The 19,985-nt window shown below is 38.6% G+C and overlaps 1 protein-coding gene across 5 annotated transcripts in view; it reads right to left on the reverse strand.

Annotated features, from left to right (window-relative positions):
• Nucleotides 1–1,488: 1,488 nt before the first annotated feature.
• Nucleotides 1,489–19,985, reverse strand: part of LOC128236079 (low-density lipoprotein receptor-related protein-like) — a 36,209-nt gene continuing 17,712 nt past the window's right edge. For 3 of the 5 annotated variants that reach the window (XM_052952017.1, XM_052951235.1, XM_052953507.1), the window contains 4 exons: nucleotides 9,308–9,913; nucleotides 5,991–6,132; nucleotides 5,367–5,494; nucleotides 1,489–5,059 (listed from right to left, as the gene is read on the reverse strand). In XM_052952017.1, coding sequence (XP_052807977.1) covers nucleotides 4,215–5,059; nucleotides 5,367–5,494; nucleotides 5,991–6,132; nucleotides 9,308–9,913 — 1,721 coding nt within the window. In that variant the 3' untranslated portion in view covers nucleotides 1,489–4,214. The remainder of the gene's footprint in view (nucleotides 5,060–5,366; nucleotides 5,495–5,990; nucleotides 6,133–9,307; nucleotides 9,914–19,985) is intronic. The other 2 variants (XM_052952801.1, XM_052954307.1) reach the window with 2 other exon arrangements.

Consider the following 19,985-nt stretch of genomic DNA (forward strand, 5'->3'; position numbering starts at 1 on the left):
ATATTTAGCCTTATCAAATATAACTATTGGTATAAACTGTTGCATATTTTGCCTTATCAGATGTAACTATTGGAATACACTGTTGCATATTAGGCGTTATCAGATGTACCCATTGGTATACACTGTTGCATATTTTGCCTTATCAGAGGTAACTATTGAAATAAACTGTTGCATATTTGGCCTTATCTGATGTAACTATTGGTATACACTGTTGCATATTTGGTCTTATCAGAGGTAACTATTGAATACACTGTTGCATATTTGGCTTTATCTGATGTAACTAATGGTATAAACTGTTGCATATTTGGCCTTATCAGAGGTAACTATTGAATACACTGTTGCATATTTGGCCTTATCTGATGTAACTTATGAAATAAACTATTGCATATCTGGTCTATGTTTATAAAATAACGGCCCGTATTAACATCGTACAACAGGGTACATACAACATATGTTTAAGACTTGACATACAATAAATGACCCGCGCTCAACAGATAATGGGTAACGTTACGCCCATATTTTACTTATGATCTTTTATCTATATGCAGATACACGTAACCCCTATTTTCTTAATAAGACTATTTTTTGTATAACTTTGGAATCAATAAAGTCGAAGTTTAGAACATGCTAGAGTCCTATAAATCAATGCTGTACTAGATTCTTATAAATCAATGCTTAATTAGAGTCTTATAAATCAATGCTGTACTAGAGTCTTATAAAGCAATGCTGTACTAGAGTCTTATAAATCAATGCTGTACTAGAGTCTTATAAATCAATGCTGTACTAGAGTCTTATAAATCAATGCTGTACTAGAATCTTATAAATCAATGCTGTACTAGAGTCTTATAAAGCAATGCTGTACTAGATTCTTATAAAGCAATGCTGTACTAGAGTCTTATAAATCAATGCTGTATTAGAGTCTTATAAATCAATCCTGTACTAGATTCTTATAAATCAATGCTGTACTAGAGTCTTATAAAGCAATGCTGTACTAGATTCTTATAAAGCAATGCTGTACTAGAGTCTTATAAATCAATGCTGTATTAGAGTCTTATAAATCAATCCTGTACTAGATTCTTATAAATCAATGCTGTACTAGAGTCTTATAAAGCAATGCTGTACTAGAGTCCTATAAAGCAATGCTGTACTAGAGTCTTATAAATCAATGCTGTACTAGAGTCTTATAAATCAATGCTGTACTAGAATCTTATAAATCAATGCTGTACTAGAATCTTATAAATCAATGCTGTACTAGAGTCTTATAAAGCAATGCTGTACTAGATTCTTATAAAGCAATCCTGTACTAGAGTCTTATAAATCAATGCTGTACTAGAGTCTTATAAATCAATGCTGTACTAGAATCTTATAAATCAATGCTGTACTAGAGTCTTATAAAGCATTGCTGTACTAGATTCTTATAAAGCAATGCTGTACTAGAGTCTTATAAATCAATGCTGTACTAGAGTCTTATAAATCAATGCTGTACTAGAATCTTATAAATCAATGCTGTACTAGAGTCTTATAAAGCAATGCTGTACTAGATTCTTATAAAGCAATCCTGTACTAGAGTCTTATAAATCAATGCTGTATTAGAGTCTTATAAATCAATGCTGTACTAGATTCTTATAAAGCAATGCTGTACTAGAGTCTTATAAATCAATGCTGTATTAGAGTCTTATAAATCAATCCTGTACTAGATTCTTATAAAGCAATGCTGTACTAGAGTCCTATAAATCAATGCTGTATTAGAGTCTTATAAATCAATGCTGTACTAGATTCTTATAAAGCAATGCTGTACTAGAGTCTTATAAATCAATGCTGTATTAGAGTCTTATAAATCAATCCTGTACTAGATTCTTATAAATCAATCCTGTACTAGAGTCCTATAAATCAATGCTGTACTAGATTCTTATAAAGCAATGCTGTACTAGAGTCTTATAAATCAATGCTGTATTAGAGTCTTATAAATCAATCCTGTACTAGAGTCTTATAAATCAATGCTGTACTAGAGTCTTATAAATCAATGCTGTATTAGATTCTTATAAATCAATCCTGTACTAGAGTCCTATAAAGCAATGCTGTACTAGAGTCTTATAAAGCAATGCTGTACTAGAGTCTTATAAATCAATGCTGTACTAGAGTCTTATAAATCAATCCTGTACTAGAGTCTTATAAATCAATGCTGTACGAGAGTCTTATAAATCAATGCTGTATTAGATTCTTATAAATCAATCCTGTACTAGAGTCCTATAAAGCAATGCTGTACTAGAGTCTTATAAAGCAATGCTGTATTAGAGTCTTATAAATCAATGCTGTACTAGAGTCTTATAAATCAATGCTGTATTAGAGTCTTATAAATCAATGCTGTACTAGATTCTTATAAATCAATGCTGTATTAGAGTCTTATAAATCAATGCTGTACTAGAGTCTTATAAATCAATGCTGTTCTAGGATCTTATAAATAAATGCTGTACTAGAGTCTTATAAATCAATGTTGTACTAGAGTCTTATAAATCAATGCTGTACTAGAGTCTTATAAATCAATGCTGTACTAGAGTCTTATAAATCAATGCTGTTCTAGGATCTTATAACTTAATGCTGTACTAGAGTCTTATAAAGCAATGCTGTATTAGTGTCTTATAAATCAAAGCTGTACTAGATTCTTATAAAGCAATGCTGTATTAGAGTCTTATAAATCAATGCTGTATTAGATTCTTATAAATCAATGCTGTATTAGAGTCTTATAAATCAATGCTATATTAGAGTCTTATAAAGCAATGCTGTACTAGAGTCTTATAAGTCAATGTTGTACTAGAGTCTTATAAAGCAATGCTGTACTAGAGTCTTATAAGTCAATGTTGTACTAGAGTCTTATAAAGCAATGCTGTACTAGAGTGTTCTATTTATTTCCAGTTTTGGATAAAGTGTAACAAAATAATTTATCATTTCCTCCATCTTGAAAAATATTATTTTAACACATTTCCTAACAAGGACACTTACATTTACATTTACATTTTGTTAATAAATACTTAGCTGTTTTAGTGTACTTGTTATCATGTGTTTGCAACATCTGAAGTCAAAACTTGACAATGCTATAATTGCCTGGTAAATTTACGACCAGCTTATAATAGATAAAATCATTATAAAACATGTAATTCGATATGAGTCGAATGATACAAAAATGGAAGTGAATGTAGTAGATATACACAAGCAATCAAGTAAGTATAAAGTTTTATCTATTTAACTTTAATTTATTTACTGAAAGGTACAAAACATTTTTAATTTACGGATTCACCTTTAGCCGTTTTATTTTCATTTATCATTATGAGACGAATTCATATAGATTTTAAGAGTGAAATTTCAAATGATCATTTAAGATAAAAGATAATCGTTCACATTTTATGTTGTAGAAAATAAACAATGCATTGTTATCCGAAAAAAAATCAGGCCTTTTTTTTTAAATATTAATTTATACATTGGTAAGGATAAAAACGTATTCATTTGTCACATTTCTAACTACTTAAAACTACAAAGTAAAACCTATATAAATAATCAATACCTCTAACAAGCATGATCTTATGAATACTCGACTATACATTTACAAGGATAAAAAATAGTAAAAATATGTTGCTATTTAAGTTTTCATACGTCATATTTCCAAACACATAAAACAACAAAGTATTATAAATAATCAATAGCTCTAACATGGATGCTATTTTGCAGTCCATAATGATACTTGTTACATCCTATGCAAGGTGGTGGTGGTGTTCTTTTTATAACGCTTGTGGCCCAGGTTCGTTATTATGAAATCTTTTTTTTTATCTTATCCTTAATTTATTTAATGCAAGATGTTTAATGTTTGAAAGTATATAAAGTTTCGCCGTCCCCACCCCCTGATAAAAAGAACCAGTTCTGTGACATTTAAATTTAAATCTATTGATACAAGTCGTAATGTTATGTATTTCCTATCGTTAAACACTGACCTAAATGTGTTTGCTTAACCTTTGAGCTGGTTACTCGAATAATTGGCCTTACGCTCTACTGATCTGCCTCTGATCTGAAATCCCATTAAAACTATCTAAATTAAGGCCGATGCATGAGTTTGTCGGATGGACGGAATATACCGACAAATAGTGTTATTAACATATAACTATCTTTCGGGGGAAATCTAGAATATTAAAAACTAAATCGCCAACCAAGAACATGCATCGTCTTTACAAAACGGAATCAGTTTGTTTTATTTCATCACTATTTGACCTTTCAGTGTTTGTTTGAGTTCTTGTTGCCTCGTCAGGCTGTTGTTTAAGAATGGAATCTGTATTATTTGAACAACAACTTTCTTCGATTAGTTCTGATCCACTTATTGATAGGGAAGACTCGATATTTTGTCCCATACTTTGCAGTTCTATTTCATTATTAGGCAGTTCACATTCTTCCCGTTCAATAGCTCGAAATTGTCCTATTTCACCAAATACATCTTCCCCGTAATCTAAATATTTAGCAGCTAGCTTTCGCCGATCTTCAGCCTTGGCTTTTTGATAAAGGGCTTCAAGGTCCAAATAACCGGGCGTGCACACAAGTTCAATGTTACTATCGGATTTTGCAACGCAAGGGCCGGGATTAAATCCGTCCGCATTATCTGTCTTACCGACATGATCAAGAGCACCATCAGAGCGTGTGACACTCCGCCAAGGCTTACTGTCATCGGTACTGTCAAGTTCATTTTTGCCGTCAGATTTAGTGATGCTCTGTTTGGAATTACTATCGTCCGTTAATTCTTTTGTTGGCACAATTCCGCCATCATGATCATACTTTGGGGCGCTTCGTCTTGGGTTTATCTCGCTATTACTTACGTAGCTGCGGCTGCTAATACTTCCGCCTCCGACTGCGTAAGGTTCAACGAATGTGGTACTCGACGATCCTGAAGATATCCTATTCAGAAACGGAATAACTCGCTCGCGTACGCAATGTGGACAGATGCATGGCTTGCGATCTTTGATTTTATCATAGTGATCTGGAGCGTTTTGCTCACAGATATAATGATAATGTTCCATGGTTTCTAAAATAATTGAAAAAATAACAAACTATTAATCATGTGTAGAACTGTAGTACTTGACAAATATCTGCAATCAGCATCATGAAATCATACTCATAACATTCTTATTTTCACATGTAATCATTTATTACGGAAAGCCCATTTTATTGATACAGAAAAGCAATCAATTGTTTGAAATATTTGTTTATTAATTATCCGGTTTCATTACAATGTGAAAGTACTAAGATCCGAATATATTTGAGCGATAATCAAAATCATCTACATTACGTTTAATATGAAATTTGAATAAATGGATAACATGAATATGTACCTTCGTTGACCTCGTCATACACGTAAGAGCTGGCCCGTCTCCGAGACCTGGAGGGTTGTCGTGCTGGTGGAATATGAACTGGAAGTACTCGGCGTGGTTCCATGCGTTCATTTAGCTGGCGGTTAAACCTACAGAAGCATGTGTGTACCTTTATATCATAAGTGTTCAAGCGTTTACGTATAAAGTAAGTTTGCATCATCATCCAATGACACCACAACAACACCACAAAAACTTAATAACATATTTTATCTTTAAAACGCAAAAAAACACCAAATAACACTTCAAAACAAATACGTTGCAAAATGATGTTTTGATGCCTTTTAATATGTTCCATTTCGTAGCCTCAAAAACCAAAGTCATTTTGACATATACATTTTTAACAGCAATACGTATTAACTAATTATTATAAACAGAAGCGGGCATTAAACAATGTTTAATTATCCTGCAGTAGCCGAGTATACTAAATATAACGTGTCAAAATCATATCAACGTTCAACTTAAATTTTCACATATGTTTTTGAAGGATGGCAATAGATTCCAGGATGTTTGTATATTACAAAACAAACATCTAACAATCTAATTTTAAATGCATGTGTTCGCTACTTTGTTTAACGTGGCCCCTACCTTTTTCGAGCACGTAGATAGCAGATAATCCCGACAACGACGACAACGATGACAACCACAGTGGCAACAGCTGGTACGACTATTAAAATTGCATTCAAGGAGTTGACGTTCTCTTTATCGGTACTGCTCAGACCTAAAGAAACTTAAAACAAATGTGGCGTTATATAAATGGCTTGGCAAACCAGAACTTGAACTGGTCACATTTTCTCAATCTTAAGGTGGCCCACAACTTTGTACAGTTAACATGCATGGTAGCCTTATATTGTTTGATATCATTCGAAAGGAATTTGTATGAAGAAAAAGAATATGTAAATATGAAAAAAAGAAAATAATATAACAAACAAAGTTTGTTCGGACTTCAAATATTGCCAAATATGTCATTTACGTTCGAAGTCAGTTAACTAAAGGGTAAATATACAAACTGTAATAACTTTATGTACGTTGTACGTTCTGTCAATTATTTGACATATAAGTAATCAGTAAGCCAATACATTTCAAGTGGTGCCAGGCATCAACATTGAGCGTTAAGGTTAATGGGGCTATCAGAGAACTAGATTCCAAGTGGTGCCAGACATCAAACCGAGCGTTAAGGTTAATGGGGCTATCAGAGAACTAGATTCCAAGTGGTGCCAGGCATCAACATTGAGCGTTAAGGTTAATGGAGCTATCAGAGAACTAGATTCCAAGTGGTGCCAGGCATCAACATTGAGCGTTAAGGTTAATGGGGCTATCAGAAAACTAGATTCCAAGTGGTGCCAGGCATCAACATTGAGCGTTGAGGTTAATGGGGCTATCAGAGAACTAGATTCCAAGTGGTGCCAGGCATCAACATTAAGCGTTAAGGTTAATGGGGCTATCAGAAAACTAGATTACAAGTGGTGCTAGGCATCAACATTGAGCGTTAAGGTTAATGGGGCTATCAGAGAACTAGATTACAAGTGGTGCCAGGCATCAACATTGAGCGTTAAGGTTAACGGGGCTATCAGAAAACTAGATTACAAGTGGTGCCAGGCATCAACATTGAGCGTTAAGGTTAATGGAGCTATCACAGAACTAGATTCCAAGTGGTGCTAGGCATCAACATTGAGCGTTAAGGTTAATGGAGCTATCAGAAAACTAGATTACAAGTGGTGCCAGGCATCAACATTGAGCGTTAAGGTTAATGGGGCTATCAGAGAACTAGATTACAAGTGGTGCCAGGCATCAACATTGAGCGTTAAGGTTAATGGAGCTATCAGAAAACTAGATTACAAGTGGTGCCAGGCATCAACATTGAGCGTTAAGGTTAATGGGGCTATCAGAGAACTAGATTACAAGTGGTGCCAGGCATCAACATTGAGCGTTAAGGTTAATGGGGCTATCACAGAACTAGATTACTAGTGGTGCAAAACATCAAACCAAGCGTTAAGGTTAATGGGGCTATCAGAGAACTAGATTCCAAGTGGTGCCAGGCATCAACATTGAGCGTTAAGGTTAATGGAGCTATCAGAGAACTAGATTCCAAGTGGTGCCAGGCATCAACATTGAGCGTTAAGGTTAATGGGGCTATCAGAAAACTAGATTCCAAGTGGTGCCAGTCATCAACATTGAGCGTTGAGGTTAATGGGGCTATCAGAGAACTAGATTCCAAGTGGTGCCAGGCATCAACATTGAGCGTTAAGGTTAATGGGGCTATCAGAAAACTAGATTACAAGTGGTGCTAGGCATCAACATTGAGCGTTAAGGTTAATGGAGCTATCAGAGAACTAGATTACAAGTGGTGCCAGGCATCAACATTGAGCGTTAAGGTTAACGGGGCTATCAGAAAACTAAATTACAAGTGGTGCCAGGCATCAACATTGAGCGTTAAGGTTAATGGAGCTATCACAGAACTAGATTCCAAGTGGTGCTAGGCATCAACATTGAGCGTTAAGGTTATTGGAGCTATCAGAAAACTAGATTACAAGTGGTGCCAGGCATCAACATTGAGCGTTAAGGTTAATGGGGCTATCAGAGAACTAGATTACAAGTGGTGCCAGGCATCAACATTGAGCGTTAAGGTTAATGGAGCTATCAGAAAACTAGATTACAAGTGGTGCCAGGCATCAACATTGAGCGTTAAGGTTAATGGGGCTATCAGAGAACTAGATTACAAGTGGTGCCAGGCATCAACATTGAGCGTTAAGGTTAACGGGGCTATCAGAAAACTAGATTACAAGTGGTGCCAGGCATCAACATTGAGCTTTAAGGTTAATGGAGCTATCACAGAACTAGATTCCAAGTGGTGCTAGGCATCAACATTGAGCGTTAAGGTTAATGGAGCTATCAGAGAACTAGATTACAAGTGGTGCCAGGCATCAACATTGAGCGTTAAGGTTAATGGGGCTATCAGAGAACTAGATTACAAGTGGTGTCAGGCATCAACATTGAGCGTTAAGGTTAATGGAGCTATCACAGAACTAGATTCCAAGTGGTGCTAGGCATCAACATTGAGCGTTAAGGTTAATGGAGCTATCACAGAACTAGATTCCAAGTGGTGCTAGGCATCAACATTGAGCGTTAAGGTTAATGGGGCTATCAGAAAACTAGATTACAAGTGGTGCCAGGCATCAACATTGAGCGTTAAGGTTAATGGGGCTATCAGAGAACTAGATTACAAGTGGTGCCAGGCATCAACATTGAGCGTTAAGGTTAATGGAGCTATCAGAAAACTAGATTACAAGTGGTGCCAGGCATCAACATTGAGCGTTAAGGTTAATGGGGCTATCAGAAAACTAGATTCCAAGTGGTGCTAGGCATCAACATTGAGCGTTAAGGTTAATGGAGCTATCAGAGAACTAGATTACAAGTGGTGCCAGGCATCAACATTGAGTGTTAAGGTTAATGGGGCTATCACAGAACTAGATTACAAGTGGTGACAGGCATCAACATTGAGCGTTTAGGTTAATGAGGCTATCAGAGAACTATGTTACAAGTGGTGCCAGGCATCACCATTGAGCGTTAAGGTTAATGGAGCTATCAGAGAACTAGATTCCAAGTGGTGCCAGGCATCAACATTGAGCGTTAAGGTTAATGGGGCTATCAGATAACTAGATTCCAAGTGGTGTCAGGCATCAATGGAGCTATCAGAACACTAGATTCCTTACGTTTTTCTTATTATTGTCAAGAGTATCACATAATAAGATTCTTAGGATTGTTATGCTTTAGATATTTCGTGGAAACTGGGCCTGGTAGTCTATTTTCGACAGTTTTGAGTACTATTTTAGAGGATTATATTGCCAATGCTGATGCCCTTTGTATTATTTAAAGGCCGTTAACATTATGAACATTAATCTTACCCTTGCAGTAACAGTATCTACCACTCCACCCAGGAGTACATCCGTTAATACATTCCCCGGTGGATGAATTACACCGGTTTCCATGTTCGTCACCTTGGCATTTGGCATTGCATTTAGTGTTGCAATTCTTGTCCCAGTAACCTTTCTCACATCCAAACAGGCATACACCGTTAATATCGCATGAATCATTAAATGAATTTGTTTTGCAGTGTCTACATGTTTTGTTGCAATAGTTTCCGTATTGATAAGGATAACAGCCATGCGAGCATTTGCCACTTTGTCTGTCACATTGCGGGAAACCATCATTTTCCAGACATCCTTTGCCACATTCGAGCGAACAATTTTCTAAATACGTTCGTGTACAGTCCTTACAAATACCACTTGATCTATTACATAGCCCATTCAAACATTCTTTTGAACATGTTTTCTCGCAAAATTTGCTGTAATAACCAGATAAACAGTCATTGCAAATTCCACTTGAGGCATTACATATCCCATTCAAACATCTTTCTTTACAATTTTGGCAATACTTGCCGATATAACCAGATTTACATCGACCCAGGCAGCCTTCGCTGAAGGACCAATTCGATTTACAATGTTTGAAAGCTGCAAACGAAAACAGTTTTGCAATACATTACTGTATTAAGAATTGATGTCATATACAACTGAACAATCATACCATTTCAACCATTTATGTATATTACAAGTTAACAAAGTTAATCTAGGAAAAAGAATCGGAATGGCGGAGATTACCGAACATGTACGGTCGAAAAAGTAGTCCCGGTCTAGTGTGTAATACGAAAACAGAAACCTATAGTGTGAAATACTGGATTTTTTGTCCTATCATTTCCAGCATTTTTGACAGAATATTTATAAGCATATAATAAATGTAAATATTGTATTATGCGGGGTTTTCTGGATTCTATGTTTCTGTAATTCAGATACAAGTTTGTATACGAATCAATAAAAAGTCGAAATAAACTAGACATATATGAGCTATCATATTAGAGATGACATGCACGCACGCTTAGAATTTCAGGCTACTGGGCTTGTACGCACAGCTTCCATTGTTATATTGCCCGGGCAAATATAAAAACAAAAATCAGTATAGTTTGTTTATGAATTATTTAAAGAAATATATTCTTATTTGCCACAAGGTCATGCAAAAAATTGCTCGCAGTCGATAATTGTTTGATTTTCAGAGGAAGACAACACAGACACTATAACACATTATGATAATAAATGACAGGAAGTACTACAAAGCATAATGATAAATGACAGGTTCTACTACACTTCATGATGATAAATGACAGGTACTACTACACCTCATGATGATAAACGACAGGTACTACTACACTTCATGATGATAAACGACTTATACTACTACATTTGATGATGATGATGATGAATGACAGGCACTACAACAGATCATGATGATACCTGGCAGGTACTACAACACCTCTTGATGATATCTGACAGGTACTACAACACCTCATGATGATAAATGACTATTTCTACTACACACACTGATGATAAACGACAGGTACTACTACACACACTGATGATAAATGACAGGTACTACTACACCTCATGATGATATATGAAAGGTACTACTACACCTCATGATGATATATGAAAGGTACTACTACACCTCATGATGATAAACGACAGGTACTACTACACCTCATGATGATATATAAAAGGTACTACTACACATCATGATGATAAATGACAGGTACTACTAAACCTCATGACGATAAAGACAGGCACTCCTACACCTCATGATGATAAATGAAAGCTACTACTACACATTACGATGATAAATGACAGGTACTACTACACATCATGATGAGAAATGACAGGTATTTCCACACCTCATGATGATAAATGAAAGGTACTACTACACCTCATAATGATAAATGAAAGGTCATACTACATCTCATGATGATAAATTGCAGGTACTACTACACCTCATGATGATTAATGCCAGGTACTACTACACACCACGATGATAAATGACAGGTTCTACTACACCTCATGATGATAAATGACAGGTTCTACTACACCTCATGATGATAAATGAAAGGTACTACAACACCTCATGATGATAAATGACTATTTCTACTGCACACACTGATGATAAATGACAGGTACTACTACACATCACGATGATAAATGACAGGTGCTACTACACATTACGATGATATATAACATGTACTACAACACCTCAAGATGATAAATGACACGCACTGTTATAAAACAAGATGATAAATGGCAGGTCATACTACACCTCATGATGAAAATCGACAGGTACTACTACACCTCATGATGATAAATGACAGGTACTACTACACCTCATGATGATAACTGAAAGGTACTACTACACCTCATGATGATAAATGACAGGTACTACTACACCTCATGATGATAAATGACAGGTACTACTACACTTCATGATGATAAATGACAGGTACTACTACACCTCATGATAATAAATGAAAGGTTCTACTACATCTCATGATGATAAATGACAGGTACTATTACACCTTATGATGATAAATGACAGGTACTTCTACACCTCATTTTCATAAATGACAGGTATTTCCACACCTCATGATGATAAATGACAGGTACTACTACACCTCATGATGATAAATGAAAGGTACTACTACACCTTATGATGATAAATGACAGGTACTACTACACCTCATGATGATAAACAAAACGTACTACTACACCTCATGATGATAAATGAAAGGTACTACTACACCTCATGATGATAAATGAAAGGTACTACTACACCTCATGATGATAAATGACAGGTGCTACTACACCTCATGATGACAAATGACAGATACTACTACACCTCATGATGATAAATGAAAGGTACTACTACATCTTATGATGATAAATGACAGGTACTACTACACCTCATGATGATAAATGACAGGTACTACAACACCTCATGATGATAAATGAAAGGTACTACTACACCTTATGATGATAAAGGACAGGTACTACTACACCTCATGATGATAAATGACAGGTTCTACAAAACCTCATGATGATAAACGACAGGCACTTCCACTACTCATGATGATAAATGACAGGTACTACTACACCTCATGATGATAAATGACAGGTACTACTACACCTTAAGATGTTAAACGAGAGGCACTACTACACCTCATGATGATAAATGAAAGGTACTACTACACCTTATGATGTTAAACGAGAGGTACTACTACACCTCATGATGATAAATGAAAGGTTTTGCTACACCTCACGATGATAAATGACAGGTACTACTACACCTCATGATGATAAATGAAAGGTACTACTACATCTTATGATGATAAATGACAGGTACTACTACACCTCATGATGATAAATGACAGGTTCAACTACACCTCATGATGATAAACTACAGGTACTTCCACACCTCATGATGATAAATTATAGGTACTACTACACCTCATGATGATAAATGACAGGTACTACTACACCTTATGATGATAAATGACAGGTACTACTACACCTCATAATGATAAATGACAGGTTCTACTACACCTCATGATGATAAACGACAGGTACTTCCACACATCATGATGATAAATTACATGTACGACTACACCTCATGATGATAAATTACAGGTACTACTATAACTCATGATGATAAATGACAGGTACTACTACACCTCATGATGATAAATGAAAAATTCTGCTACACGCCATGATGATAAATGACAGGTACCACTACACCTCATGATGATAAATGACAGGTACAGCTACACCTCATGATGATAAATGACAGGTACAGCTACACCTCATGATGATAAATGACAGGTTCTGCTACACCTCATGATGATAAATGACAGGTACTACTACACCTCATGATGCTTAACGAGAGGTACTACTACAGCTCATGATGATAAATGACAGGTTATATTACACCTCATGATGATAAATGACAGGTACTACTACACCTCATGATGTTTAACGAGAGGTACAACTTCACCTCATAATGATAAATGACAGGTACTACTGCACCTCATGATGATAAATGAAAGGTACTACTACACCTTATGATGTTAAACGAGAGGTACTACTACACCTCATGATGATAAATGACAGGTTCTACTACACCTCATTATAATAAATGACAGGTACTACTACACCTCATGATGATAAATGAAAGGTACTACTACACCTAATGATGTTGAACGAGAGGTATTACTACACCTCATGATGATTAATGACAGGTTCTACTACACCTCATGATGATAAATGAAAGGTACTACTACACCTCATGATGATAAATGAAAGGTACTACTACACCTTATGATGTTGAACGAGAGGTATTACTACACCTCATGATGATAAATGACAGGTACTACTACACCTCATGATGATAAATGAAAGGTACAACTACACCTTATGATGTTGAACGACAGGTACTACTACACCTCATGATGATAAACGACAGGTACTTCCACACCTCATGATGATAATGACAGGTACTACTACACTTCATGATGATAAATGACAGGTACTACTACACCTCATGATAATAAATGACAGGTACTACTACACCTCATGATGATAAATGACTGGTACTACTACACCTCATGATGATAAATGACAGGTACTTCCACACCTCATGATGATAAATGACAGGTACTACTACACCTCATGATGATAAATGAAAGGTACTACTACACCTTATGATGATAAATGACAGGTACTACTACACCTCATGATGATAAACAAAAGGTACTACTACACCTCATGATGATAAATGAAAGGTACTACTACACCTCATGATGATAAATGAAAGGTACTACTACACCTCATGATGATAAATGACAGGTGCTACTACACCTCATGATGACAAATGACAGATACTACTACACCTCATGATGATAAATGAAAGGTACTACTACATCTTATGATGATAAATGACAGGTACTACTACACCTCATGATGATAAATGACAGGTACTACAACACCTCATGATGATAAATGAAAGGTACTACTACACCTTATGATGATAAATGACAGGTACTACTACACCTCATGATGATAAATGACAGGTACTAACACACCTAATGATGATAAATGAAAGGTACTACTACACCTCATGATGATAAATGAAAGGTACTACTACACCTTATGATGATAAATACCAGGTACTACTAATCCTCATGATGATAACTGAAAGGTACTACTACACCTTATGGTGATAAATGACAGGTACTTCTACACCTCATGATGATAAATGACAGGTACTACTACACCTCATGATGATAAATGACAGGTACTACTACACCTCATGATGATAAATGACAGGTACTACTACACCTTATGATGATAAATGACAGGTACTACTACACCTCATGATGATAAATGAAAGGTACTACTACACCTCATGATGATAAATGAAAGTTACTACTACACCTCATGATGATAAATGAAATGTACTACTACACCTTATGATGATAAATGAAAGTTACTACTACACCTCATGATGATAACTGACAGGTACTTCTACACCTCATGATGATAAATGACAGGTACTACTACACATTACGATGATAAATGACAGGTACTACTACACCTCATGATGATAAACGACAGGTACTTCCACACCTCATGATGATAAATGACAGGTACTACTACACCCCATGATGATAAATGACAGGTACTACTAATCCTCATGATGATAAATGACAGGTACTACTACACCTCATGATGATAAATGACAGGTACTACTAATCCTCATGATGATAAATGACAGGTTCTACTACATCTCTTGATGATAAATGACAGGTACTACTACACCTCATGATGATAAATGACAGGTACTACTAATCCTCATGATGATAAATGACAGGTTCTACTACATCTCATGATGATAAATGACAGGTTCTACTCCACCTCATGATGATAAATGACAGGTTCTGCTACACCTCATTATGATAAATGACAGGCACTATTACACGTCATTGTGTAAAATAGCCTGTACTTCTACACATCATGATCATAAATGACAGGTTCTACACAAATCATGATGAAAAAACCGGCATTTCTACAATACATGGTGAAAGATGACAGGTACTACTACACCTCATGATGATAAATGACAGATTCTTTTACACCTCATGATGATAAATGACAGGCACTTTTACTTATCAAGATGATAAATGAAAGGTTCTTTTACACCTCATGATAATAAACGAAAGGTAATACTACACATCATGGTGATAAATGACAGGTACTTCAACACATAATGATGATAAATTGCAGGCACTGTTTCACATTATGATGATAAATGACAGGCACTTCCACACCTCATGATGATAAATGACAGGCACTTCCACACCTCATGATGATAAATGACAGGTACAACTACACCTCATGATGATAAATGACAGGCACTTCCACACCTCATGATGATAAATGACAGGTACAACTACACCCATTAAGATAAAAGACAGGTACCAGAAATCAATAAAATATATCCAATACTGAAGTAGCAGTTTTTTCGACCAAATCAAATATAGGAAATGCTTAAAAACGGGGTTGTGTGGATTTGATGGTGGTTATGTGAACAAAGTAACTGAGCCATGCTTCTGAATACTGGAGGAGCTCCATATAGTCCAAAAACGTGTAACAAGTATGTTGAAGGGCGCATATGAGATTTTGTTGAATTTTGGATATGCGTGTTTAAAGCTTGCTGAGTGCAAATCAATGAGTTTGTTTTTTTGTATTTTTACGCGCCAATTTGTTTGCAAAATATTTTCATCATATATTTATTTAGAGAAAGTTTAAGCTGTCGAGTATGACATTTTAGGTGGCGTCAATAAGTCAAGAACATTTTTTTTTTGCTCTTTGAAGAAATATACCAAAACAGATAATCTATAACTTTGTCCCAGTGACCGATTGCCAGGTAAAAAAGAACCACACTATGAGGACAATCTACGACGCCATTGACGTAAGGGGTCAGGAACGGCCCATCATTGAAGCACGACGCGTTTTAACCTTCGGTATAATAGAACATTCGTTATCCACAAAGCCACAAACTACATGCCGCTAGGCTGATATGTACACGCCGCAAGGTCGCTAACTTCACGCTACAAGGCCGCTTACTACATACCGCAAGGTCGATAACTACATACCGCAAGGTTGCTAACTACATGCGACAAGGCCGCTAACTACATACCGCAAGGTCGCTTACTGCAAGCCCAAGAGCCGCTTACTACACGCCACAACGCCGCTTACCTCACGCCACAATGTCGCTAAATTAACGCCACTACAACACTTCAAAGTCGATGCAAGGTTTCTAAAACAAACGCCACAAGGTCGCTTACTACACACAATAAGGTCGCTAACTACATACCGCAAGGACGCTAACTACACACCCAAAGGTTGCTAACCAACCGCAAGGACGCTAACTACACGCCGCAAGGTCTCTAACTACACGCCGCAAGGTCGCTAACTACATACCGCAAGGTCGCTAACTACACGCTACAAGGCCGCTAACTACATACCACAAGGTCGCTAACTACACGCCACAAGGTCGCTAACTACATACCGCAAGGTCGCTAACTACATACCGCAAGGTCGCTAACTACACGCCGCAAGGTCTCTAACTACACGCCACAAGGTCTCTAACTACACGCCACAAGGTCGCTCACTACATACCACAAGGTCGCTAGCTACATACCTCAAGGCCGCTAACTACACGCCGCAAGGTCTCTAACTACACGCCACAAGGTCGCTAGCTACATACCGCAAGGTCGCTAACTACATACCGCAAGGTTGCTAGCTACATACCTCAAGGCCGCTAACTACACGCCGCAAGGTCTCTAACTACACGCCACAAGGTCGCTAACTACATACCGCAAGGTCGCTAACTACATACCGCAAGGCCGCTAACTACACGCCGCAAGGTCTCTAACTACACGCCACAAGGTCTCTAACTACACGCCACAAGGTCGCTCACTACATACCACAAGGTCGCTAGCTACATACCTCAAGGCCGCTAACTACATACCACAAGGTCGCTAACTACACGCCACAAGGTCGCTAGCTACACGCCACAAGGTCGCTAACTACATACCGCAAGGTCGCTAACTACATACCGCAAGGTCGCTAACTACACGCCACAAGGTCTCTAACTACACGCCACAAGGTCGCTAACTACATACCGCAAGGTCGCTAGCTACATACCTCAAGGCCGCTAACTACACGCCGCAAGGTCTCTAACTACACGCCACAAGGTCGCTAACTACATACCGCAAGGTCTCTAACTACATACCTCAAGGTCGCTTACTACACGCCGCAAGGTCTCTAACTACACGCCACAAGGTCGCTAACTACACGCCACAAGGTCTCTAACTACACGCCACAAGGTCTCTAACTACACGCCGCAAGGTCTCTAACTACACGCCACAAGGTCTCTAACTACACGCCACAAGGTCTCTAACTACACGCCGCAAGGTCTCTAACTACACGCCACAAGGTCTCTAACTACACGCCGCAAGGTCTCTAACTACACGCCGCAAGGTCTCTAACTACACGCCACAAGGTCTCTAACTACACGCCACAAGGTCTCTAACTACACGCCACAAGGTCTCTAACTACACGCCACAAGGTCTCTAACTACACGCCACAAGGTCTCTAACTACACGCCGCAAGGTCTCTAACTACACGCCGCAAGGTCTCTAACTACACGCCACAAGGTCTCTAACTACACGCCGCAAGGTCTCTAACTACACGCCGCAAGGTCTCTAACTACACGCCGCAAGGTCTCTAACTACACGCCGCAAGGTCGCTAACTACATACCGCAAGGTCGCTAACTACATACCGCAAGGTCGCTAACTACATACCTCAAGGTCGCTTACTACACGCCGCAAGGTCTCTAACTACACGCCGCAAGGTCTCTAACTACACGCCACAAGGTCTCTAACTACACGCCACAAGGTCGCTAGCTACATACCTCAAGGCCGCTAACTACACGCCGCAAGGTCTCTAACTACACGCCACAAGGTCGCTAGCTACATACCTCAAGGCCGCTAACTACACGCCGCAAGGTCTCTAACTACACGCCGCAAGGTCGCTAACTACATACCGCAAGGTCGCTAACTACATACCGCAAGGTCGCTAACTACATACCTCAAGGTCGCTTACTACACGCCGCAAGGTCTCTAACTACACGCCGCAAGGTCGCTAACTACATACCGCAAGGTCGCTAACTACATACCGCAAGGTCGCTAACTACATACCTCAAGGTCGCTTACTACACGCCGCAAGGTCTCTAACTACACGCCGCAAGGTCGCTAACTACACGCCGCAAGGTCTCTAACTACACGTCACAAGGTCGCTAACTACATACCACAAGGACGCTATCTACATACCGCAAGGCCGCTAACTACATACCACAAGGTCGCTAACTACACGCCACAAGGTCGCTCACTACATACCACAAGGTCGCTAACTACACGCCACAAGGTCGCTCACTACATACCACAAGGTCGCTAACTACACGCCACAAGGTCGCTCACTACATACCACAAGGTCGCTAACTACACGCCACAAGGTCGCTCACTACATACCACAAGGTCGCTAACTACACGCCACAAGGTCGCTCACTACATACCGCAAGGTCTCTAACTACACGCCACAAGGTCGCTCACTACATACCACAAGGTCGCTAACTACACGCCACAAGGTCGCTAGCTACATGCCGCAAGGCCGCAAACTACACACCACAAGGTCGCTAACTATATAACGCTAGGCCGCTTACTACACGCCGCAAGGTCGCTAACTACATACCGCAAGGTCGCTAACTACATACTGCAAGGTCGCTAACTACATATCACAAGGTAGCTAACTTCATACCACAAGGCCGCTAACCATATACCGCAAGGTCGCTTACTACATACCGCAAAGTCGCTAACTTCATACCGCAAGGCCGCTTACTACACGCCGCAAGGTCGCTAACTACATGCGACAAGGCTGAAAACTATACACCGCAAGGCCGCTTACTACACGCCGCAAGGTCGCTAACAACATGCGACAAGGCCGCTTACTACATACCGCAAGGTCGATAGCTACATACCGCAAGGTCGCTAACTACATGCGACAAGGCCGCTAACTACATACCGCAAGGTCGCTACCTACACGCCACAAGGTCGCTAACTACATACCGCAAGGTCGCTGACTACATACCGCAAGGTCGCTAACAACATGCGACAAGGACGCTAACTACATCCCACAAGGTAGCTAACTACATACCACAAGGCCGCTAACCATATACCGCAAGGTCGCTTACTACATACCGCAAAGTCGCTAACTTCATATCGCAAGGCCGCTTACTACACGCCGCAAGGTCGCTAACTACATGCGACAAGGCTGAAAACTACACACCGCAAGGCCGCTTATTACACGCCGCAAGGTCGCTAACTACATGCGACAAGGCCGCTTACTACATACCACAAGGTCGATAACTGCATACCGCAAGGTCGCTAACTACATGCGACAAGGCCGCTTACTACATACCGCAAGGTCGATAACTACACGCCACAAGGTCGCTAACTACATACCGCAAGGTCGCTAACTACATACCGCAAGGTCGCTAACTACATGCGACAAGGACGCTAACTGCATACCGCA

This window comes from Mya arenaria, chromosome 1, assembly GCF_026914265.1.
Source record: "Mya arenaria isolate MELC-2E11 chromosome 1, ASM2691426v1".
NCBI classification, from domain to species: domain Eukaryota; kingdom Metazoa; phylum Mollusca; class Bivalvia; order Myida; family Myidae; genus Mya; species Mya arenaria.